Below are 26,843 nucleotides of genomic sequence, written 5' to 3'. Positions count from 1 at the left end.
GTTGTTCTTTCTCTTCAGTTGGAAACTTTGAGGCAAGATTGTGAAAAGAAAGCCTTTAATGTGTGCTTATTAATATGCTTAAGCAATGTACTGATATTAAACTTTTGTCTGCCAAAGGAGTTCCTTCAGTTGAAATTCACTGCTGAATACACGCTTATGGTGTTGACTGTGTTAACATGAGTATTATGCACTGCTGGACAAATATATAATGGTGTGGAGTCAGCAAATGTTGATGTGTACAATCAGGAATGAAGAGGACAATCTGTGACAGCAACCAGTAAATTTCATACGACAGTCTTATGAACTGATTAAGGACGATTAACAGATTATGCAAAGGGAAACTGCTATTATGCTTGGAGTATCACAGGAGCTTGTAGATCAGATTGATATTTTTCAATTTTGAAAGGCTTGCACAAATGTGCAATGTTTGCACATTTCCCATAATATTACAAAAATAAACCTAGGCTTTGATAGGAAAATTCATAGTTATAGGGGGAGTAGTTAGCATTATTCATATGGATTTCCTCGAACCTGGCATTACTGTCAACTCAGAATATTGTATTACAACATTCAACAATTTGAAATGGATTAAGCAAAATTTGGAAGCAAACAAAAGGCAATTTTGCTGCAGCATGACAGCACTAGATCTCATCACCCAGAAGGCAATTGCAAATTTGATCTCACTGTTTAACCCCATCCAGTATGCAGTCCATTTTTGGCACAATGCAACTTCCATCTTTTTCCATAATTGAAGATATACCTTCATGGGCAACTGTTTGAGTATGTAGGAAGAATTTCAGATCTGGTTGAAGAAGTAGACTTTAAGAAGCTTGTCTGTCATTGGCCAAAGTATGTAGCAAATGGTGGTGATTATGTGCAAAAGTAAATACAGGAAATACAAGTAACAAAATAGTTGATTTCAAGAATTATTTCTTTTTAATTAAAATATCCATATATAAATTAAGGTTAGGGAGATGGAGGTATACTTTTCATTCAACCCTCATAACAATCAATGACAAACGTTGCAATTTAGACAAAAATTATTAAAGGTACAAGAATATCTCACAGCATGGGACTGTTAGATGTTAATTTCTCTATTCTACGGATAGTTTTATATTATTCTATGGTAGTCTGATTTGATAACGTTTTAAGTTTTTAAAGGCTCAAAATATTTTTGTCACTAATTTGAACAATGCTATTCACTTAATTCAGTGCCATGACTTCACATATACTCATATTCCATTCATTTATACATGGCATTTCTATAGTACATGCCATGACACTTGCCTTTTCATAGCCTTTCATGCAGTAATTCACATTCTCATATTTTTCTCTCATTCTTCTTACCATTTTCATTCATACTATATGTATTAATGAATTTAATATGTAATGTTTACAGGGCTCATAACAAAAACTTATTTTTAGATAGGTCTTTATAATTTTTTCTCTAAATTAGCTAAACATAAAAGACGAAATATTACACTGGTATGTCAAAGGTGATTTTGGATTGGATCCAGCATAAGCTTCTTTCAAATAAACTTCTTTAATCCACAAGTATTGTCTGATGTGCCAGAAGTCCACTGATATAAAAGAGAGGAAATTATCTGTGCAATAATATCCTATGATCCATTCTTCCAAATGTTCTACAGCAACAAGATAGCAATATTTGGAGTTGCAAACTAAGAAAAAGAACTTTCTCCAATTTTGATGGACAGAAGCATCGTCAACCCTATTTAGAGCTAATCCTACTAGAGGTATCAGAAGACAGATCAAGCTACTATATTATACTTGGTATAATCTTGCAACAGTACAGTAATTCATATATCATATTAAGCTTCAACTTAGTGTATGGTTTCTATAAGCCAACAGAAAACATCAGTTAATTTTTATCACACAGCATAACAAAATTTCAGGCATTTAATACAATGATACATAAATATTTAAAAATGTGACCTGCTAACTAAAATGATTACAAATATATCTCAAGTGTAGTTGGGATAGTAAAGTCATAGATTACAAACTCCATTAGTTGACATGGTTTAAACAAACTAGCAGAAATGTTAAATACCCCATCTAAGAACATGTCTATAGGTGAAAGATTATCCATTCCATAGTTAAAGGAACTAGAATACTTTGGATGTTCACTGTGGTTGTGGTTTTATCATGAAGATGAAAATCTATCCATTTTCTGTAACTCACTGTACGCGTATAAAGTCCTGGATATTTATCTTGATTACAGCCAGTGGCAAAACTTGTGATGCCTATCAGATAGTATTGGGATACGCTCGGGAAATAGCACATCAAAGGTCCACCACTATCTTCCTAGAATATGAAAAATAGGGAAAAAGTCAAATGTTCATGTTATTCTAAAATTCTGAAGTACTATATAGTAATCTTCCGCTTGGTTCAGATAGGTTGTTCAACTAACAAAAAATAGTTTTTTTAAAAATTCAATTATTTATTCAATTTAGAAATATTGATATTTCTTGACATATACATTTATCAGACTATAAAACTATTATAAAAAATGTTAAAAACAATATAGTGGCTGTGCTTAAGAAAAACTACAGAAAAATTAAAGATCCTTCAAATACAAAACACTTCAAAGAAACAAAAAAAATAGGAAAAAATTAATGAAAATACAAAATTTTTATATGTCAAAAGTTCCTCTGCCACTTAATATTTTCAAACTTTTAATTTTATATGAATACAAAAGTTTACCGAGAAATTTCAAAATAGTGAATTTGCACCTAGGCTATAAGAAATAAGAGCATTTGATCCCATCTGCATTTGATACAAAGCCAATTCAAGGCTAAGAGTTGAGTCCTCGACTTGCATCAGTTCGTTCAGTGACCATTCAAAGTTAAAGCAGCACTGAAAAGAGTGGCTTAAGACTTTTTCACACTTACGACTGTTGCGGCATCCCCATGGCCAGGTGATCAATATTCAGATGCTTGCCAACAACTTATTTATGAGGATTGCAGTATCCCAAGGTCATGTGATCACATTTTGCGACCTTCTGACAAGCAAAGTCAATCAGAAAGCCAGATTCACTTAATATCTGTGTTACTAACTTAATAACTGCAATGATTCACTTAACAAATGTGACAAGAAAGGTTGTAAAATGGGACAAAATTCACTTAACAAATGTCTCACTTAGCATCAGAAATTTTGCGAACAATTGTAGTCATAAGTCGACTACCTGTAATTAATTGAAAAGAACCAATCAGTTTGAGATGTTCCTTATTAAAAAAAAGTTCTTTAAAAAAATACATGAATTCGCAAATTCTTTTAATTTATCTACTTATTATTCAATTTAGGCACTGCTGAAATCCCAAATGACATTATATATTATACACTTAAAACTTGTAAAAATATTTTTATTTTACCATACAGCTATTTGTTGATGAAGAGGCACAAATCATATCAGTTGGTAATTTTTCTTTATACCATTCATATTTATTACAGACATATAGTGGAATAATAATTGCTCGAGCTTCTTGTAATTCAATTTTAATTTTGTCTGTGAAGAAAACACAAAATATGTGGAAGTATGCTGTGTTCAGCATTCTTTATAGAGTTTCCAAAGGAGCAGTAAAAAAACCCGGTAACTTTAAAACAACAAATCTATTATGGGATAAGTGTTCAAAGACTTCAGTTTACCTCACTGAATGCTAGGCAATGAACATGACTTACAAAAAGGTCAAAGGCCACTACCAGTGGGTAATTATCACTATTTACATTTATTGCACTTCATTTTTCTTAATCATGTTTACTATTCTCAAACAACAAATATAGACACAAATTCTTTGCTAAGGACATAACTTGGAATATCACATAGAATCAACTGCAGGTTATAAAAACTAGTACCATCATAAAGCTGTTAAGTTTTTAAATGCTACAGATTCCCAGTTGCTAATTTTGTAGTAAGACAAGCCTTATGGAAAATACAGAATATTGAGAGTTTTAGACCCAGTACTATTTTCTAAGCATAATACCCTAAGCCTTCAAATCATTAGATGATGAAAAAGCATTTTTTCACCCATTCAATTTTTTTCTGTAGAACTCCCTACCTACATACATTGTAGTCATTACAATAAATGAAACATAAAAGGATAAAAAAAAATTATAAAAAAGAACCAGGTAGTTTCAATATAAGTTTAGTTCATCCTTAAATTTAGCATTATATTTCAAATGTTATAAAAACATAGGCAATCTCATTTTTAGAAATAAAAATAAAAATTGGGGAAAGATTGACTGAAGACATTTTTGCAAAAGCAGAGTTGACAACTGTGGCAAACAATGGAGAACTGGTAAGTAGACCTGCTCCTGTATTCTCTATGAAGGAGAAGACGGGAGATAACCCACATATATTCCAGACAACTCCTCGTATCTTGTAGGTGTGACCAATAGAAGATGACAGGAATAGCCATCTTGCTTGCAATAGTGCTCAGCACCTTTTAAAAGACACTAAATTTACTAACCTCATTTTCTAATCTCTTTCAAAAATTGCTTTTTAATTCCTTTTAAGCTATTAGAGACATTTGGAATGATTAGTTTGAAAACATCAGGTGAGTTCTCTTCAATCTTGAATGAAAGAAAAAATTAATCATAAGCTTAAAAATTTAAATAATTTGTAATAAACAGCAAAAACTAAATAAGACTGACTTTAGAAAGTTATAAATGAACAAGGGGGCCAGATAAATTGGGAATTTAGAAACATAAGATTTTGGAATTATAAAGAACAAAGAAGCCATGGGAAATAGATCTTTTCTAGTTTTGCAAGTCATAATGAAGATAAATAATTTTATGTTTTTAAAAATTGGACACTAGAGGGAACTAAAGATTCCAGGCAGAGGGGGGAAAACACAAAGCTATCAATTAAAATGATGCAAAACATTATAACATTCAAAATATTAAAGGAGACTTTTGAAGAATGGAACCAGAGATTAGTAGCCACAATATCAACAGTGTCAGTCATGGTGTCTGCCTCTGTGGTTGGACTATGTTTAAAAATTGAAATTGAAGAAATGCAGAACAAGTTAGATATTGAAAGTGGATTTACAAATGACAGGCCAAAAGAAAAACTTGGAAAATGATTTCTCACTAGATATACAAAAGAAACTGATATTTTAAAAATCAAAAGAGAAATACAAATGATGAACCAAGAAAGTGACGTGAATATTTTTTCCCTTACTGGCTTTTAAAAAACAAGTATGTAAAAGACCTAAAGGCCTTTTTGCGATGAGATTAAAAAGAATTGAAAAATCAAATCCTAAAACATTTGAATGAAGATTAAGACTGTTAGAAGTAAAAGAAAGGAATATAATGTTTAATTGTTTGTAACTTTAATAGAGGTGAAGAATCATTAAATTTGTTTATACCTATGATGCAGTTTGGAAGTCACTTCTTTACATATTTTTTCTTTTCTTTTTTCCTTTTCCTTTATTTTTTACTTTCTATTCTATTTTCTTTCTCTAAATATAGTTTGTATTAACCTTTACTGTTTGAAACCAAAAGGCATCTATAGCTGGCTGCCTTTTGAGTCAAAGAGGTCTCAAATTTATTTCAATGCCAACAGAAGAAATCTAATATCCACCTTTTTTTAACATATTCTTTGGGGAATTCAATAAACATAAAACAAAATTTTGGGTGTATTACTTCATTAATCCTAAGAAATATATTTTATATTTCTTAAAACCTAAGCCCACTGGTTTTTCAAACCAATGCCATCCAAATCCACAATGTGCCACTACGTTTCAGCAATGCAAACTTATAAATATCTGAAGAGTATTTAAAGTATTGATATGGAGACTAAAGGTGGCCCATCCCAATCTAGAAAAATAGTCCCTTGACAAAATCAAAGTGCAGCTCACCAACTACAGGTTACTCTTATTTTTAATGTTACTGAGTGTTACTATTAAAAAGATAAGATCTATTACAAGCTAGAAAAAGAAATAGGGAAAAAAGAAGGAAAAAATAGAAAATGGAAAAATAATATAGTTCATAAAAAGAAAAATTTAGAAAATTACTTCCCCATAACAAGTTTTAGTAACTTATCACTTTCTTGTAAAATTCAACAAGATTTCTTCTCCCTATATCATGTTATCTACCACCAAATCTTTAGAGCCTCATCACTGAGTTCTGATGAGCAAAAGTCCATTTTTAACCATGATCAAATAAACTAACTTTATATTCCTTCCCTTTACTTTTGACGGTCCCGAAATAATAGTCCTAGAACTTTATTCTCATTTTTTCTTTATCCCTTCTCATAAAATTAGCTTCTTTTGTAAATCCAATATAAAAAAGTTATCCAGGTCTCTTTTGGTTTGTTAAGATACCAGTCAGTTTAATTTGTACATCCAGTATAGCATCTCCTTCCATACCATTCACATAACCAATGATTTTGAATCCACTTTCAAATCAATCTCAGTCACAGCCTATAAAACTTCTCTTCCATACCATTTTCAAACACTTATCTATATAGGCAGTCCTTCGCTTACAATTCATTTAGTGACCATCTGAAGTTACAATGATACTGAAAAAGTGACTTATGACTAGCTTTCAGACTTATGACTGTTGAAACATCCCCATGGTTATATGATCAAAATTTGGGCACTTGGTAACTGGCATGTATTTATGACAGTTGCACTGTCCCAGGGTCATGTAAACTCCACTTGTGACCTTCCCAGCCAACTTCTGACAAGCAAAGTCATTGGGGAAGCCAGACTCGCTTAACAACAGCATGATTCATTTAACAACTGCAGTAAATCACTTAACAATTGTGGCAAAAATTGTTGTAAAATGGGGGAAAACTCATCTAATGGCCTTGCTTAGCAACAGAAAGTTTGGACTCAATTGTGGTCATAAGTCGAAGTCTATCTGTAATCGCAGACACTTTTAAAATCAACTTCTGGATTCATCTTTCAATACATCCAATATTAAAGTATTTTGTTCCATTCTAATTTAAGCGTTCTTGTCCTTTAGTTCCTTCTGGTTTCTGCTAGTGTCCAACCTTCAAAAATCACACATACATACATACATACATACATACATAAACAACAGCATTTTATCATGGGAAGGTTTCTTAAAATTAGTTTAAAATTTTTATTTCGAAACAATTTGGACCCTCAGTCCATTTATAATCTACATTCTAATTGTCCTTTTGCAGGTTGTTACCCAAAAGGTTTTTTAACTACTTATATTTGTATTTAAATCTTCTTCTGCTAAGGATTGAAGAAAACTCATCCAGTGTAGTAAAAGGTGCCTTTCTGTAGGTTCTTAATATCTGAAAAAGAGTTAATAAGCAATTTCCAAAAGCGATTAAGAAAGGACATCCAGTGTAATTTGAAAAAAATGCCATCTTGGGCAAAGATGACAAACCCTCATCTCCCAGCGCTTTAAACTTGCTAGAGATCGTCGGCTGATGGTCTCCTTGCAATTGTCTGGAGCACATGTGGACATTCCAAAGTGCTCTCCTGTTCAGAGAGGAAACCTGAACAGCCGGTCCCTTCACCAGCTCTTCATTCCACTGCAGTCATTGCCTCCGCTCTCAGTGTAGCTGGTTTCAATTCGCCATTTCTTCCCCAGAAGTCTACTACTCTTCTCTTTACCTACAAAACAACAGATGGATCTGTTCAGCTGACTATATGGGACATGTGATAATTTCTTGATGTTGACTATATCAGGAAACCAGAACAAAATAGTGAGGCTCACAATCCCTGGAGCAATTGATTTAAAACAAATATGCCTGAGAAGTATGCAGGCACAAGAGCATCTCTAGAAGTTGTCACTAAATATTGAATATAATGGAAAGGAACATGATTAAATACATATGATTTAATGTAGATTATATGAAAATTATTCATTCTTCTGGGCTTTCTTTCCTAGCCTATAATTTTATACTTCATAACATTTCATAACCCTAATATGAAAGCACTCATATCAATTTGCTTGAATCATTGGCCAAAAGAAAATTTGCTTCACATCTATAATATAAAGTAATTCAGCAGATAATGAGATTTAATTTAGTTTGATGTGTAGACTAAAGCTGAAATTTATATTAATACTGTAGACAGACAAGAGTTTACATTATAAAAAGTTGTCCCTGTCATCTCAATAGCCTAAAGAATGGAGATTTAATGTTAGCAGTGGGAGTAATTTGTTTTCCACAGGCCTCCTGGCTCCCTGAACTGCCCTGAAGGACTAAGAATCAGCCCAATCCTTCCTAGTGATGGCATCACAGATTTTCTTGAAGGCTGAAAGGAAGCATAGCTCTCAACCCCTTAAATACTGCCCAACCCTGTTCTCCATAATAAGTTAGATTACTTGAATTAAAATATGAAAGCTTTCCTAGTTCATGAAATATTATTTGCAGAAAGATTAAATAATTACCTTTTTTCTTTCTGTTTCTCCATCCACTTATGTAACATGGATTCTTATCAGTCACTAGATGAGAATTGTGAGGTAAGCAGATAGGTTGAATATATTTATTGTACTCAACAAGCTTCACAAGTTTAAACATTGCAATATCATTTTCATAGCTGTCCCACTTGAAACCAGAATGGACAATGATACTTTTCACCCGACGACTTATGGTGTGAGAATGAGGTTTATAAAGATGATGTAAACCAATCACAACTCTCCAATATTCTGGGTTCCTAGGACAATAAAATCCTTTGTAGAGTTAATGAGGCTCAGTGGCTGATTTACATAATTTTAGAGTTATGCAATCTTAAAATCTGTAATACTGTAGTTCTAATCTTAAAATCTGTAATACTGTAGTTCTAATTCAATTAAGAATTCTATCAAGTTAAGAAATTTGCAATTTTATCAAACGGATCCCTTAAATAAAAATTGGAAAATAGGTACTGTTCTCTGCCATTAGGAGTTTGTTTTATTATGACAATTATTCTTTGAAATTCTTAAGTATTCAATTTGGAAATTGGAATACAGAAGCATGAGATAAAAATACCATACAATATCTTTTTGTTCTGAAAGATAAATCTGTATATACGTACATTATGACATGAATACAGGATATAAGAACTCTAAATGGATTGGGAGAAGGAATCTAGTACCTGTCTCCAACCAGATCCATTTAAGAAACTTAAAAACAAAGAATTGAGGACAATACAGCAATTATCTTCCATTGTTTTTCCTACTATTAATTCACAGGATAATATACAGCCAGCAAAACTACTAACTATTAATACTTCTCTCCGCCATGAATATAAAACACATCACTTCAGAATTGGTCACTGACAACAAATGAGAAACAAAATCTACTCTAGAGTTTTGCAGCATTAAATTACGAAATAAGACAGAAAACTACATTGTTTGGAAGATCTTCTAAATGATTTATTGTATTTAAATGCATTTCTAGCACCATTTATTCCTGTAGACAGGATGGGGGGGATAGAAATTTAGTGCCATTAAAAATTACAGTAACAAATTAGCACAAAAAATAAAATTAAGCACTGGTTAAGTGAGTTTGGCAGCAGATTTTTTTAATTTCTACATTTGATATTCACTACTGTAACAATAGGTTTTGCTGTAAAGCATAAATTTAAATAGAGTTCACAAATTAGGCTGTGGCTATCTGTGAAAGTCAACTGCATGCTAGTGAAGTAAAAAGATGATTCAGGAATAGAAATTGGACATTCGAGAAAATAAAGAAGCTAGTATGGCAAGTATTTTTTCTGAAATAAAATATTTCAGAAAATTCTTAGAAAACAAATTAGCCCCCATTATGCACAGCTGCGTAATTATGAAATCATCCAGTCAAATTAGTAACTTCATATTAGATGGTAGAGGCTGTTTGCTCTTCATTTAACACAGGTATGTCAAACTGCCGGCCTGCGGGCCGAATGCGTCACACCGAAACCGCACCCGCCCCATTGCCGGCAATGGGGAAAAAGTCACGATACATTGCACAATGTCGCAAATTTGACATGCCTGATTTAAGTTACAATAAATCCAGTTTTCCGTTTTTTGTTAGAAAAAAGGGTAGTTCAGACAAAAAAATGGATGTTCTAAAAAGCATAATTCAAAAAGACAGGATGCTTTTTTCTTCTACTACTGTGTATCTATTAGACACGTCTTTATCTGAAAAATAAAGTATGAGTACTTTAAATGGACCCGCTCATCAATGCCATTTTAATTTTAAAATCATCTTTTCAGTGGCTTGTCAATTATGAAATCAATGAGCAGCTGAGTCACATAGTGATGAACTTTAAACTTTTCACAGACACATGGTATTTTCATTATCTGTTTCTAAGTATAATTTAATCAATCATTTGGTACATTTTAAAGCAGTAGAACTAATATTGTCCTAGGAAATGTCTTCTTGGCTCCTCTGGTCTTATAACAAAAAAGCAGTTTATCTAACAAAAAAATTAATGTACATTTTTTATTCAGGTGAGAAGGACTCACACAGGGACTTCCTATTCCTAAGTGGGACTATGTATAATATACTTCATAGGATAAATATTCTGATTTTTTTCTAAAGTTTATATTGCTGATGTTTGTGTGGGCATAGGAATATAATATTTTTACAGAAACAAATAATTAAATAATTGGAGCCCTTAAAGGTTGCTTTTTTTGCTTTTGTGAAGGGTGATATCTAATATGGGTCTTAAGAGTGATGTTAAACAATTTAGATTACCTTTAGACTGATGCATGATGGCAGGATGCATGCTACCTATCTTTTCAACAGCCACAGCTTTGTGATAGCCAAAAATGAATAGATACTTATGACACCGAATTCTAAAGTTCTCTTCATAACTTTAAACCAATCACTGAGCGCCTGGATCACCATCACATGACCATGAGTATATTGTGACTATCATAAATATGAGGACCAGTTATTGACTATCATTTATTCAGATCTTAACTGGAATAGTGCTGCACCAGTTATTCTTAAATGAGGACCACCTGTAGAATGTAAGCAGGATGATATTTTGATAATACAAGTCACAGCTAATACAACTGGTTTATTAATTTCTATTTATTTATATGATTTTATAACTGCCCATCTTAGTAAATGATTCTGGGTGGCTTACAATTCCTCTTATTCCCAGTAAGTGGAAAATTGGTAAATGGTGCTTGGAAACATCTTACTTCCCCGGATAGATTAGGAAAAAAGTAATGTTTAGGGAAACATTTTTAAGTATGTGAAGATGTGGATTTAATTGTCATGGTTTGAAAGCCAAAAATTCCAAAGACAAATTTTCTTCTTTTTACACTTCCTTTTAAGGTGCTGTTGAAAAATATGGGACAGGAAAGAAAGCAAAATAATTTCCTAGAGAATTTAAGACCTCAAACTACTTCAGTACTTTAGAAACAACCAAGAAGTTCTATTTTTCTACTGAACTCAGAAATAAAGATCAAAGCATTCCAAATTTCCAGATATAAAATGTGTTTTATTTGTCCCTACCTTAAAGGAGCAGAAATAATATTTGCAATCTCCTATATTCCCCATTTACTCATGGCCTTTCCTCACTTGCACTTAATCACAGAATGAACAACAGTTCGCTTAGTGACTGTTCGAAGTTACAATGGCACTGAAAAAAGTGCCCCACAGCCACAGCCGAGCAAGACACCTACCTGCCCACCCGGCAGCGCTCTTCCTCCTGTCCAAGGTTTTCATTGTTGTGAGCATTTCTGTTGAGGATTGGCAGCGGGGGGGGGGGTGTTTGGTTTTTATTCCCCCCGTCTGCTGGGTGGTTGCAGCAGGTTTTGGTCACTGGGACACTGTGACCATCATAAATATGAATCAGTTGCCAAGCATCTGAATGTAAATCACAAAACCCTGGAGATGCTGCAACATTCCAGCTGATCGGTGCTTCTTCTGGGCTCAGAAGCGCCAGGATCAGTGCCGAGCTCCAGCTGGAGCCTGGCACTGATCCTGATGCTTCCACTGAGCCCTGACAGCCCCGAAGAAGCGCTGATCCTGGCGCTTCCGCTGAGCCCTGACAGCCTTGCAGCTCCAGCCATCTCTCACTCAGGCTTGTCCGGTGCTGCCACCGGTTCAGCTCAATCCCCTCCCCCACTACAACTTTTCTGGGATGGTCGCGTACCACCTGCCAAGTGCCAATGTACCACAGGTGGTACCCGTACCACTGGTTGAAAAGCCCTGCTTTATAGCACTCTCTGAGCTGTTTACATCAGCATATTGCCCCCAACAATCTGCCTCCTTATTTTACAGACCACGCAAGGATGGAAGGCTAAGTTAACCTTGAACTGGTCAGGATCAAACCCCTGGCTGTGGGCAGAATGAGCTTGCAATACTGCATTCTAACCATGGCTGCAACCTGTGAAAAGCTTTGAGTGAACCTTGAAAGATGGTGATATAGTAACCCAAGCCCCAGCACATTTAAGGGCTGGGGATTGGCAGATGTTCTACCACAAGCCTCTGATATTTGGTGGGAAGGAAGAGAAACAATGCTATAGGAATACACCAAACTCATTATTTAACTCATATTATATAAAGACATCACCACTTGGTGGCATCCTATCTTTGGAAGGATAGCAATTAACAGCTAACCCTAACAAACCCTAACAACGGAAATTTCATCCTAGCTTACTTTTCTGCCAAGTGACAAACTGGTGAACAGGATTTTAACTATCAAGGAAAGAGATAAAGGAATTCTTTAGCTGTTGTCCTCTCCTAAAGTATTTTCTACATGCATTAAAAGCTGCTGAATCTAACAGAATAACAGAGTTGGAAGGGACCTTGGAGATCTTTGAGTCCAAACCCCTGCTCAAGCTGGAAACCCTATACCATCTAGTCTTTTTTATTTTATCTAGTTTGATAAAAAGATTTGAACAAGTGTTGTTAAGGCTAAATGTATATTAAAACACTTTTTCTGAATCTCTCCTTCCACATATTTCAAAATTCAATCATTTGTTTAAAATCTTCAAACTGAATAAAAAAGATTTAGAAATTAAATATACATACACCCATTTCTTAATGCAACGTGCTACTGTCAGTACCGAGTTGTTATTAATTAAAGATCCGCCACATACATGCCGATATCGACCTGATCGAACACGATAAATCTGAAGACTAACTTGCCATGGCCATGCTCCAAGCTGAGCAATATGTCCACCTACAATTTGAGTCTCTGCTGTTATGTTAACTATAGCAGGCCTTGCTCCACATCCTGGAAATCAAAATGCAGTTATATTGTTAATTTTCAATTACTGTAAAAAAGCTAAAAATCAACACCAACATTCAACAATATACACAAAGTAATAACCAAAGAGCCTTTTAAAAACTTATCTGGATAAGAAATATTTGCTGTTACTGGACTAAATACTGTTAGGAGATTAATGATTTTAAAATACCACTAGCTTTCATTATTAGAAGAGTTGTCCAACTCAGAGGCCCCCAACCTTTTGGGCACCAGGGACCGGTTCCGTGGAGAGAGGTTTTTCCGTGGACTGGAGGATGCGTGGTTTTGTGTGCTGCCTGCATCTCATGGATGGGTCTTTGCTTGTTTGTGCGGCCCAGTTGCTGGCATACTGCGGCCCGGTACTGGTCCACTGACCAGGGGTTGGGGCCCCTGGTCCAACTTAGTCATTTGAACTGAAGCAGCAGTAAACTCAACAGACAAGTTTGGCTAATACTTTGATCTGCTACAGTCAATCGGATCAGCTGTAAAGAGATTTGGAGTTGTAATCCAAAATATGTGCAGGTGCTTAAATGCCTAATTCTGAACTCACAGGCAGTTCCCAACTGATGCCTTAGTAAAACAAGCTGTAAAAGTAACTGAGCTTAATCTCATGATACAATTCCTACACTGTGACCAGAATACAATAATTGATATGAATTCCCCCTTTCCTTGTAATATTGTTACAAAATTTTTGTTAGGCTAAGAAATTTGCACAAAGTTATCCAGTGAAATTGGTAAATCAGAAGTTTTGATTCCAAATCTTCCCAGTTCAACCATATTGGTTTATTATTTTCATTTTGGCTTACAAAATAGTATCTAGCAACAATGGAATGGGAACCACTTAGGTGGAACAGTTAAGGCATCAGGCTAGAAACTGGGAAATTGTGAATTTTAATTGATCTTGAGCACAGTAACAACCACTTTTCCTCAGCTAATAAGGCAATGGCAAACCATTTCTGAATAATTTTGCCAAGAGAATTGCAATCTGAAATATTTATAAACTCCTCATAAGAGTATTTTAATTTATTTATATTCTGTCTTTATATATTATACAGCAGGCAAAAGCGCTTTTATTTAGAATTGCTACGGACATCCCAAGCTGCTTTCAACAGCTCTAATTAATGTGAAAAGTCAAATCTACAATACTAGCAACAATGCTAGCCTTCTTTGATAATAAACACAACTGTAATGATCAGAAGAGATAAATCCAAAGTAATTATGAATCAGCGTCCTTCAAGCTGAGAGTTAACAAATTGAATGCGGCCAGAGGCTTCTCAAAATTCCCTACACAGGAGTACCTACAATAAATTTACGGGCCGAGAGGTACAGAAAATAATTGGGAAAACTGTTGGGCCCATATATTCGGGACTGGATCTCAATGAAATGGTATCGACAATTGAGGAAACGGCAGCAGCCACGCCCGGGGTAAACTGTATTTCCTTCGCTCATTTCAAAAGTAAAGAAGAGGGAGAGAATCACACGTCCACAACCTAGATCGACGTAGGGAACGAAACCCTCGTACTGTCAGAACACAACTTTGCACAGACAAAGTTGTAGTAGCCCCCAATTATTTTTCCTCCCGAGAGCAAACGCCTGCGGCGCCCCCATTTATGCAATCGTGGTGGGCCTTTCGACAGCCACCACTGTTGCATAAATGGCAGCAGGGTAGCTCGGCGGACTCCTCCTTTTCGGGAGGAGACGTTTCCGACGACGGCCTCGGCCCTCGCGTTCCCTCGGCGAAGGATTCCCGCGCGCTCCGCTGACGGCTTTTCCCCTCAAGCTCGATCTGTTAGGCTATCCCGTCCGAAGCAGCACGATGGCGATCAAGGGCCGAGCTCGACGCCCTGCGAGGACGGAGCGAGGCCAAGCTCACCGTCGGTAAGATTCAGGGAGGACAGGGCTTTGGGCGCGGCTTCCCTGAACCGCACAAGCAAAGCCCAAAAGGAAAAGGCGGCGGCGGCGGAAAAGTTGCGGCTCATCGTCCGTCTACGAAGCAAAATGGCAGGCGAGGGCCGTCGAGGATCAGGTGACAGGGCGCGCGAGCGACGGTTTTTCTCGTCAGCCTCGCGGGGCGTCCCTCGCCAAGGCTGTCCCCTGGTGCAAATCGAGGGGGAAGGCGACGTCTTGCCTTCAACCGCCCACCGAACCGCCCGATTGAAATAACCGCTGGCTGAATCGGGGTGGGGTGTGTGTGTGTGTGTGTGAAGGCCCTCTTCGCTACCATAACGGACCCCTTGGCTATTCTGATTCTGACTGGCAGAATCTTTCAAAGTAATGGGGGGCGCAGAGCCACCTTATGGACAGATGGGCTGCAAACAAATTTAATACATGAATAAAACAAATTTAATAACTAAATAGAAAATAAAAACATTCTTAAACCATCAGGCTGCTCTTCGATGTCGGATTAACGGGAACGTGCCACTTCATGGTGCAGCAATGACTTGAATTGGTTACGGTCATCATAGGAGAGAAAGAAGAAATATTGCCAATGCATTATCAGGAGAAAATATATTAGAATCATATATAAGAGGCAGCAAAACTCATTCCGTTCCGTTTCCCCTCCCCCCCCCCAGCTCAAAGTATATTTCCCAGCAAGCATGGGCTGAAGGGATCGACTCCCATGCAAATCACGATCCTTTGGATGCAAAACATACTCGTTGTTTGAATGGTATGACACAAAAATGTTACACCATGTGTTGCTACGAAATTCTGGCACTCCGACTTTGGTCTGATCCCTGAATTTTAGAAACATTTACTGTTGCAAAAGAGCTTCTTTGCCTACCCAAAAATAAAAAACGCTAAGATAAAACAAAAAGCATTTATTGAAGAGAGTCAAATGTTTGTATAAGGTACAGGAAGAAATAATACATTCAGTATATGTGATATTTCAGAAAGCAAGCAATAAAACAATGAAAAACATTGATTATGTGTGACACTTGAACAATAAAAACATTGATCTAGATTACATTCCACTAGTGGCAAATATATGGATTGCATTACTTTCTTTCTCAACTGGATGTGTACTTTCTTAAAACTTGTGTGTTCAAGGACTTTGAGAATATACTATTGTTTATTGCTGAAAAGACAAGTTCTCCTACACCAAAGAAACTGCCTTGGCTAAGAAGAAAGGGAACAGGTTTTTCTGAAATTAGTAAAGAGGCCTAGACTGCAATGTTAAAAATGTTAATATCACCTTTTAAAACATTGATAATGAACCCTAACATTCGAGGTAACAAATGGCAGACTAAGATTTGTGATTTGAAATTGCTCTGACAGGCTATTGATAGTGAGTAATCTCTTCTAATGGAAAGATCCTGCAAGTTATTTTTAGATCACATTGAGCCAGGCTCTGATAATGACCAGAAGGTTTTTATATTTAACTGACTGTAATGAGCTATTGATGTTAGGCATAGATAAAATGGTTGGACTTTGAAGCTTGAAAACATGCAAATGCAAGTAGATAAATAGGTAGCATTTCAGTGGGAAGGTTAACAATGTTCCGTGCACCTCGGCATATAGTCACATCGGCAATGACTATGAGTGCATTGTGGTACATTTACTGCATTCAACTTATTTTTCTCTCATATTTAATACATATCATATAACAAAGTGAACAGACGCTTACTCTTAACCATAGCTACTTTCAATTATGATATTCTTTTGAATTACCTACAAGGGTAGACAAAGGACAGTGTTTCACTATTTTTCTTCCTTAAGTAAGAGTTTCCAGTTAATATTAACAGGAAAGGAATGCTTGAGCCCACAGACACTCCAATTTTATCCAAGCATGCTCACATTGTTCTTTGCAAACTAGTAGAGGTCCAAAACCTAATCTGCAAGCCAAGATACTTTTGCCTATACCCCACCAGCTAGAAGGCACATAACATGCAATATATTGACAAAATCAAAATGTGCCTTAAAACGTGCTAGTAAAGTGTGATTGAAATATTTTCACATTCTATCACTTTGGATTATTAGTTTTTCACTCTTTCTCCCTTTACTCAGTCTTCTCATTTGTTTACCCTCCTATACATTCATGTTTCTCCTATATGTGTCCCATTTTTGGGACGGAGTATCAAAAGTGTTATGTCAGGTTAAGATCACAACCCTGCATTAACTTGCTTGGTATACATTTAAGAGAGCTGTCTTCTTGTCCCTTCCCATGATGTCTGTGGTATGTGATCTCCATACCACATACTTGGCATTATGGCATTAAGTATGTTTATTCATTTATTTGTCTCCTGCCTTTATTATTTTTTNCTGGCCTAAGGGTTTTTAGCTTGGTTTTATAATAATTTTTAAAAATAACAAAGGCCTAATAATATTTCATTTTAATCAACATTTTAACTTTAGTATTTTCTGTATTTATGTATTTGTTTTAAAAGGCTGTAAGCCGCCCTGAGTCCGCAGGGAGAAGGGCGGGGTAAAAATATAAATAATAAATAAATAAATAAATAATAAGTACCATTTCAATTATTTGGAGAATTGTTGATAATTCCAATATCAGCAAGTTTGTTTTTAATTAAATTAAATTAAATTGCCACACTCAAGAAGACTGTTTATTTAAGACTCTAGGTTGCACCCATTTTATTCACTTATGCATATTTATTATTTATATTTCATTTTTTAAAATCACCTATCAGCCTCAAAGAGGGATTTTTTTGGTATAGAAAACATCTATATTTTAATGCATATATATGAGTCATTTATACAGTTGCTAGGACATATAGAAAGTTTATCTTGCGGAATAAACACCCAGCAGTTGTTATTGATCACACTTTTTCATATTTCAAATCCAAAGCTAAAATCATTATATGTTTGTGGGAGATTCATGTCTAAAAAAATTCACTTTTTACATCTTCATGATTTTTTCCAAAGAAATACTCTATAGGGTTTAAAAAAATAATAATACAATGGAGCATCCAAATAACTTCAAAATACTTTATTTGAAAATACTCTTAATTATCTGGTATCTTTTAATAAACATAATTTATCCTTCACAGTGAAAAATATAAATTTAGGGTAGATTTGTTTAAAATTAACTAATCATGTATATGATTGCTATAATGTTTAAGAACTGACTTCATTTTCATATTTTAGTGTGTTTGGAAAGATATTAAACTTATAGACCATTATTTGAATGTAAATATGATGGAAGGAAGATTTAAATTGTATGGGCATTTTTAAAAAGCAAATTTTGATAATGGTACTATTCCCAAGAAAAAACAAATACATTTAAAGAGCAATAGAAATTTACTGCATACAATGGAAAGAAACTGCCATTTTACAGAATATGGAAGACTGTCCACCACACCATTAAAAAGATCAGGAGGCAATGAAGTTCCACAGTTACAATTTTACTCTGTAAATAATTGTTTATCCAACTTATATAATTAATTGTCTTAACATAAACTCCTGGATGTCTTGGGCGACCACAGCCATAGCCAAAGCTGGTAATTCCTATCAAATAAAACTTTGTAGTGGTTGGAAGGTAGCATGTCAGAGGACCACCACTGTCTCCCTGGAACAGGAAAAGCCAATAATATGTTTTAATATATTTTTAATTTTTAGGAAGCAACAGATATCAATTGTCAAAAGAAAATACTAGGAAAAAAAGAAAAGTTTCTAGGAAAAATAAATCTGGAAAACCTAAACAATCTTACTCTAGTTTGGTAATACACAAAGTAGGCCAATTAGATATAATTTCTTGGAAAATCAACTACCTGCTCAATAGGCTTGCCCCAAAATCAAGCTATGTATCTAAGAGTATCCTCCAGTTTTAGCTATCATAAGAAAGCATTTTATACGTGGCTAATGAAGACAAATCACCTTATCCTTTATTTTCAAATTGTCTATTTTGGAGACAGGTAAGTAGTCCAAATACACAGAACAGAAACAAAATAAATTCTAATTTTGCTATAGAGTTTGCTATTATTCTGTAAAAGCAGCAATTTTTAAGGAATTGATTAAGTCAAACCATAACTATTGTTTCACATAGTGCAAAGTTGGGGTTTATTTGATTGATCTTGAAAAAGCAAATTATATCCTGGGAGGTAAGCAAGTTATGTTAAGATATTAAGTCAATTTCTAGGTTCATTTTTCAATAATTGATAATGCTGAAAAAATGAAATTGTAACAATATAGTAGACTCAGAAAATTCAGGATTTTTCAGAAGTTTTGAATAACATTTTGACTTTACTAATCTTTCAGGATAGTCCTCTTCTTATATCAATTCACTTTTAATTCATCCATCCCTGATGACTTACATCAGTGGCTCCCACACCCCTAGAACACTTCTGATATATTCTTGCACCCCTTACAAAAGTTTTAAATAACAAATTATGCGTATACACTATATTTGAAACTTCTAAATCCAAGTTTTGGCATCCCCTGGAATATTGTCTCACACCCCCGGTTGGGAACCTCTGACTTACATGGACACATCCATGTATTTTCTTGGCATAATATGAAAGTGACTTCTCAGTGCCTTCATTTTTTTTTTTGCAAGTCAATTGGCTGAGTTAATTGTCTTTTACATTTTTCCTGAGGGGAGAATTATTCTCATTTTTCAATTCTGTACTGTAAGAACTGTAGAATATAGCATAGGTGGAAGAAAAATAACCATGATTATAATTCCTAATTATTTTTTTAAAAAAACTAGGCTTTGACTGTAGCATATCTCTGCTGAATACTGCACTTCCAGAAAAACATTTCTTTTGTGGGTACTCTGGATATATCCAGGTAATTTTATTCATAGGTCTCCATTATAGTTGGAGGGGTCCCAACTTAGATATTTACCTCAGATTGGAAAAGAATGAGAGCTGGGAAATTGCTTGGCCACTTTATCGCATAAAGAATTCAGTGGTTCTTTCCTGGGACAGAAAAACAGAACGGCAGTTTATTCTGATCCCATTCATCAACAAAAGTAATTTTGGCCCCATCCATTAGCCAAAGGAATAAGTATCACAAACTACTATTCAAGGAAGAACTCCAAAAATTAAAGTATAGTCTTCCTGAGCTGTGTATAAACACTAGCATATTCTTTCCACTTTGAATAATTCATCGGTCTCATCTTCCCTTCATTTGTATATTTTTTTAGATTGCTAGCATGAGGGCAAGATCTGTTTCCCTTCTGAAACTGATCTGAACTCTTTGAGAAAATGACTGTCAGAAAATCTGCTTCAAATCAGGAGCCTACTGTAGATAGTAAAGAAATATGCAGTAAAGAAATAGCAGGCTATAGGTAAATTGTAATAATATGTAATAAAGAGTAATTAAAATATATTGTCCAAGCACCTGCGCAACAAGCTTTGCTAACATAATCTAAACTAAAATTCTTTTTACCTGGCAGCTATCAATACCTCCAGCTGGAAAGCCAGCACAGAACATATTCAATGTAATTGTTCCAGCATACCAGCTGGGTTTATTACACAAATTCTGTGGAATCATATCTACTTGAGCTTCTTGTAATATTAAGTTGTTTTCACCTGTAAAAACATATAACATATCATGACATTGTGAAACAAATCAGTCATTACTTAAGACAACTAAGCTTTTCTGATATATTCTACCAAGCTTACATTATACTTAACATTCCAAAAAGTATACTGCTGATCAAAATAATCTTCAAGATTCATTCTAGTATTTTGGAGTTGTGTCTAATTTTATTTGGCATCCAACTTAGAATCAAGATTATACAGAACAGTAAGTGCTGTTGAGATTTTTGTTCCTTTTATTATTTTATTTCTATTCTCATTAATTGTTACATCTCAAAGGCTTAATTGTCCTTTTGTGGTTAGTTTGTAATGGTGTAGGATTGATTTTTATGAATTCATTTTTGTGCTCATTCTTATTTGTACAGTCAGCATGGCTGAGTTCAACAAGGATGAAACAGGAATCAATAAAATCAGGGCCAAATTACTCCCCAGTGCTTTAGACTAGATTTTAAAAAGATGTTATTTTTGTAGTTATTATGGCATTAAGTATGTTTATTCATTTATTTGTCTCCTGCCTTTATTATTTTTTTTAAAAAAAATCAAGGTAGTGAACATACCCAACACAGTGATATATANGTTGTCTAAAGGGTGGATCAGTAAGATAATTAAGACAATATTAACTAGCTATTATATGCAATGAATCTTAAATTATACTCGGATTTATTTCATGTAATCCTGATGAAGAAAATATCACTTTAATTTCAAGGATTTCTCAAGGTAATTCTTTCTTCTGATAGATGAAGAAAAATAAACCAAAATTTTGAATATTGTAAAGTAATAGCTCTATCAAAATCTTTGAATCAAACTAAGAGTGTATACTAGTATTCCTTCAAACTGATTGCCCCTTGAAGTTTAAAATTTTTTTAAAGTTTTAAAAACTTTAAAATTTTAAAAAAAAGTTTAAAAACTCTGGAGTCTGCTAAATTGGTGAAACTCTTATTTCCACTATTTTGGCATTTTTTATTAAAATATTTCTGAAATTTCAGAGGCAGTTTTATATGTGTGGTGATGATTTTTTATAAGTTACAGTTTCAGTGTTATTTGCCCTCTCAAAGTTGAGGACCAAACAACTTTCAGCATATGGGTCAATAAACTCTACAAAAGCCAGACAAATTATACTGAGAAAGATTAAGTTGGGTTGATAGAGTTAACAAAAGTAGGCTAATTATGACTAAGTATGTTTATTTGTTGCAGAATGAATGCCTGATGGGATGGGGAGAAGTTATGAAATGGAAAACTAAGGGGAATGAGTGTAATGAAATAAAATGTTTAGAATCATTAATTTAGCTACATCATATTACATTTGCTTCATTGTCATTTTAACAGAAATGCTGCAAATTATAATGATGAAGTGTGCTGTTCTTGGTGCTGAAGGTATTTATGTTTAATCTTTAGCAGGCTAAACCCTGCCTAGTGAAATCTTTTGATGGTTGTTTTTTAGTTTCAAATGCTGGAAAGTACAAGTAGCCAGATTCATCAGCATTCTAAATAGGCAGTCTTTTTAGTTTGTAAGATTAAAAAAGCAAATGCTTTGTGGATAAGAAATCTGTTCAGGCTGCTCAAAGCTAATTAGTAAGGTCAGGAACAGAACTAAATGTAGTCTGGACAGCCAAAAGTGACAGTAAAAAGAGCTGCTACTGATCACTATAATGAACTGAAAGGAAAGAGCTACTGTATCTTTCAGAGCTCAGAGCCTAGAAAACTTAACATATTTTAAGAGTACAATTAGGATATCAATTTGGTTTCAATGCAAGTTCATGCAACTAACTTCACCATGTCTATGTAAAGCCTTTAAGTTGAGTTTGATTTCTGATGTCCACACAATTTTCTTGGCAACAGTACAAAAGTGGTTTCCTGCTTCCTTCTTCTTAAGACATCTTTTGATTTCCCACACTAGCCTATAGCACAAGTACTAGTCTTTGAAAATCTCCCATTTGGGTATCTTCTTTAGCTTCTGAGCTTAGACATTGTGATCCATATGCTGTCATTTGCTGATGCTTCCTCTATGTTATCTATTCCAAAATCCTGTACAAGAGGACACTGAATTAGGTAAACTGTAATTCACAGACAACTAGAGTAGATGGCAGCACTAGTTAACCTAATGAGAGCCAGTTTGGTATACAGATAGTATAGTTTTGACATTACAAAGGCAATTGGGCCCAGAATTTCCATCACTAAGCAATCCTGTTGTAAAGTGTGACAGCACATGACCACATCATTTAGAGACAAGTTCCTCTTGCAGCTGTTAAGCCAGGATCATGGATCATTAAGTCAATATGTAATCTTGACTCCTTGTAATTTCCTGCCAGCTTCCAACAACCAGTTAGTGGGGAAGCTAGCAGGAAGGTATAAGACCCAGACAGCTTGTAAGCAAGCTGCCAGACATGTAACTGGCTGATGCTGGGTAGAAGAGATAATGATAGGTGAACAGCTGCAACCCTCTTAAGTGCAAGCCAGTTGCCAAACATCCAGATTTCAATCACATGACTATGGGGGTGCTGGGACAGCCTGAAACTTTAGAACCAGTTGTAATTATCACTTGTTCAGTGCCATTTTAACTTCAACTTCAACCAGTTGCTAAACAAATTAACCAAGGACTACCAGTAGTACATATAGTGCTGGCCTAAAAAACAGGCAATGGCAAACTACTGCTCTACTGCTGCAAAGAAAGCTGCATGATTGTAAGTCACAGGAGTTAAAACTTAAATTGAAGGGGACTTTTTAGTTCAGGCAAAGGCAGATACAATCTGCTGTTAATAGAGCTCCTTTCTGCCCTTTCTCTGTACTGAAGGCAGTGGTGGGATTCAGCCAGTTCGCACCACTTCGGCAGAACCGGTAGCTAATTTTTTGTTGCTCAGGCCCAGAATGGACTTCCGGAAGCGGCATCCGCACAGAGAACCGGTTGTTCACATATTTGAATCCCACCACTGACTGAAGGTTACCTTGTTCAACATTTGGGGGAAGGGAGGATGAAAATAATTGCTTCTACATGTTTAGCTTCTTTCATATAAATCCAGATCCAAGACTTCTCAGATATAGAGGCCCAGTGCCAAAATAAAAATAGCCTTTCTGTGCCCTATATTTGTAAAAACCTAATTTCACTATCCAAGATTTTCAGCATTCCCTTAAGTATAAATTAAGCCTAGTTTTCTTATAAACATGTGAAATGCCATGAATAGTGAATAGTAACAGCAAAACGTTTGCCAGAAACGTAATATTCTTAACACTTTAAAAGAGAACCAAAAGAACTATGACAAATACAGTGACATATGCTTACTTCTATTGTATGGTTGTGTGAGAAAAATAATTTTATTGAAAGTTATTGTTATCTGCTAAAAGCCTCCTTGATGAATAATATTATCAAGTGTATTGATTTAGTTGAGGCCTTCTGCCTACTGTAGTAATATTTGTAATCAGAGCTGTGGCTTTTTGCACAACACTGCACTTTTGCAAACTTGCATATTTCTTTATATATTTAGAACACAGAAACTTGAATGTCTGAGAATTAAGGAACTGTTTTTGTACTAGTATGTGATTTGTGCAATGACACGTGTAACAAAGCGTTATGTGGAAAAGCTGTGGTTGGAACAAGAACTGAAAGTAGTGTTACTGCAAGATAACTGATTACTGTTGTAAAATGTTTGTGGTTTTAAGGTATAAAAGAGTGGCACTGAAAAGGAGTTGGGCCAATTGCTCACTATCCATCACTCACTGACAGCTTGTGCATTTGGTCCTCATTGCAATGGGTTTTGGTATGTAATTGCTATGTGTTCTAAATTTCAATAAACCTCTGGATCCTAAAGTGAGATGTTTATGGTGTGTTGTCTCGTTTTAACAAGTTTTTCCCCTGACAGTTGTTAAGTTTTAATTGTTTTTGTTGCACAGTAATTTTTAATCTGATGTTTGTACATTGTCTCTATATAAATGCCACAGAAATAATAATAGAAAAATACCTTTTTCCTTTGTTTTACCCCATCCAGATATGTAACATGGATACTGTCGATTTGTCAAAAGATTTGTGACAGGTAAGCAGATTGGACGAGCATAATCACTGAATCTGATAGATCTGACTAGTGTTATCAAGGCAATATCATTGTCATATGTGTCTGCCATATAATTAGGATGTATATTGATAGCTTTAATCCGACGTTTTATTGTATGAGAATTATCATTAAGATTATGCAAGCCAAGTACAACCCTCCAAAGGGCTGGGTTCCTAGGACAGAACAAAACTTTTATATGGATTATTATTATTACATTGCTATTTTATAACTTCTATGACATGGAAATCATTTTTATTCCCTTCTCAGTAAACAATAAATCACTAAGTATAGATCTTGATTAAAATTGGATTATGTGGCTAAAACAAGGATCACTGCAGAAAATAACAGAATTACCAATAAAAAAATATTCTTTTTCTCAACTATCACTCCACCCAATTAAGTATCCTGCTTCCCACAATAACTGCTTAGATGCTTATAGGAAATCTATATATGTCTCTCTGGTGGTAGCATATACTCAGCATTACTTATAGCCAATGAAAGCATTTTCCAATCTAAGCCCTTTTTAAAGTCTCCAAGTAAGTGCATCACTCTTGCAAACTTCTTAAAATTTTCTGTATTTTACTACAGTAAAGTTTCAATTTTATTCAGTTTCTGTATTGAAACTAATCAAATCATTAATACAGCACTAGACCAAAATTAATCAGTTTCTGTAAGTGTCACAGGTATTTTACAAGTAATGCTAGTTCCCAAAATAGTGATCTTTCTGATCTTTTAAATGTTTAATTATAGGCTGATATGTTGCAAAGTAAAGAACAACCTGTAATACATTTTTAAGATCAAAAGTGTCTTTGAAGTCTAATTTAATAAAGTTGGCTGCACCAAAATGCAAGATGCCTAGGTACCCAGAAGAAAGATAAGCTGAGGTTAGCAGGGAAAAGATCTCTTTTTTAGAGAGCTTCAAACAGAAGCCGGATGATTATCCGCCAAAGACAGTCTACAGTAGTGGCTTTTGCACTCAGTGGGGGCTTGGTTTAGGTGACCCCAAAAGTCCTTCCAATTCTATGATTCTCCAATGCTGAAAGTGTTACCCTTGCATCCTTCAGCTAGTTGAAAAATAATGTACGTATGTAGGTATGTATCAATTCATCCATCCGATTTGGAAAACAATGGCGGGGAAGTGAGTGGAGAAGACAGCATGGCGAGCCTATTGCTTTTCTCACAGCCCACCTTTCTTGATAATTTTTGTCATTTATGTTTTATTAATATCTGACTTTGGCCATATTAACAGTAAAAAGATGTTTAAGAAAGGTAACCCCTGAATTGGCAAAGAATCAGGGGAAATGCAGAAAGGGCTGATTTAACTGGATATTTAAAACTTAAATGATCAGATTTAAAGCTTTCATATGCAATGTGTCAATAGAGACTCTTCTCTTAGGTTCAGTCAACTGCAAAAGCCAAGAGATAATATATTTGTAAAAAAATCAGGTGGAAAAAGAAAATTCATTAAAAAACTCATGGACTAAGAAAGATAAACTGAAATGGAAATCAAGTGTTATATTTCAAGATACTAGCCCTGCCATTATTAAAAAAGGGGAATAAGATATAAAGGGGGGGGTTTTCCTCTCAAGTATTTCAACGAGGATAAATTATTTCTAGGCTCTCAAAGATAAACAAAGAACAAATTAAATAACCATAAATATTTCATGAAGAATTACTAGAGAACCATCTGTAATGTTTAAAGAACTGATACTCTTTATGAGAATACAATGAGATCCTTTAACATTTGGGACTCGTAAGATGGTAACTAATTGTAACATAAATGTTGGATGTTGTTTGAACATGTTGGGAAATAAGACAAAACACAAAGAACAGCAAAGTATTATTTAAGTTAGGAAAGGCATGTTAAATCTCAATTTTTGATATATAATTATATATTTGGTCAGTACTTCTTTGGTCAGTAGATTTATTACACCCAATTGAAGAAAAAGTATTAGAATGGAAAGGTACATACTCTGATATTTTAATGCAGTGGGCTGCTGTCAACACTATGATTGTATTAATTAAAGATCCACCACATACATGGACATATCCTACACCAATTGCATAAACCTGAAGACTAATTTGCCAAGGCCATGCTCCTAGCATAGCATCATGTCCACCTACAA

General features: G+C 34.8%; 2 protein-coding genes across 2 annotated transcripts in view; both read right to left on the bottom strand.

Moving 5' to 3' along the window:
* Window positions 1-1,433: 1,433 nt before the first annotated feature.
* Window positions 1,434-15,157, bottom strand: LOC114923929 (transmembrane protease serine 12-like). The gene is made up of 6 exons (XM_029287281.1): window positions 15,052-15,157; window positions 12,962-13,166; window positions 8,395-8,660; window positions 3,390-3,523; window positions 2,133-2,322; window positions 1,434-1,456 (listed from the first exon to the last, which is right to left on the bottom strand). Exons 1-6 carry the CDS (start codon window positions 15,155-15,157, stop codon window positions 1,434-1,436), a joined length of 924 nt encoding a protein of 307 aa, XP_029143114.1.
* A 3,305-nt stretch (window positions 15,158-18,462) lies between these two features.
* LOC114923928 (transmembrane protease serine 12-like) overlaps window positions 18,463-26,843 on the bottom strand; it is a 10,164-nt gene continuing 1,783 nt past the window's right edge. The window contains exons 2-5 of the mRNA XM_029287280.1: window positions 26,690-26,837; window positions 24,628-24,890; window positions 20,523-20,665; window positions 18,463-18,699 (exon numbers count right to left, since the gene is read on the bottom strand). Coding sequence (XP_029143113.1) covers window positions 18,463-18,699; window positions 20,523-20,665; window positions 24,628-24,890; window positions 26,690-26,837 — 791 coding nt within the window. The remainder of the gene's footprint in view (window positions 18,700-20,522; window positions 20,666-24,627; window positions 24,891-26,689; window positions 26,838-26,843) is intronic.

The sequence above is a fragment of the Protobothrops mucrosquamatus genome, unplaced genomic scaffold (assembly GCF_001527695.2).
Source record: "Protobothrops mucrosquamatus isolate PMUCROS unplaced genomic scaffold, P.Mucros_1.0 scaffold_282, whole genome shotgun sequence".
Classification (NCBI taxonomy): Eukaryota; Metazoa; Chordata; class Lepidosauria; order Squamata; family Viperidae; genus Protobothrops; species Protobothrops mucrosquamatus.
This window is presented reverse-complemented; position numbering and strand designations above follow the sequence as displayed.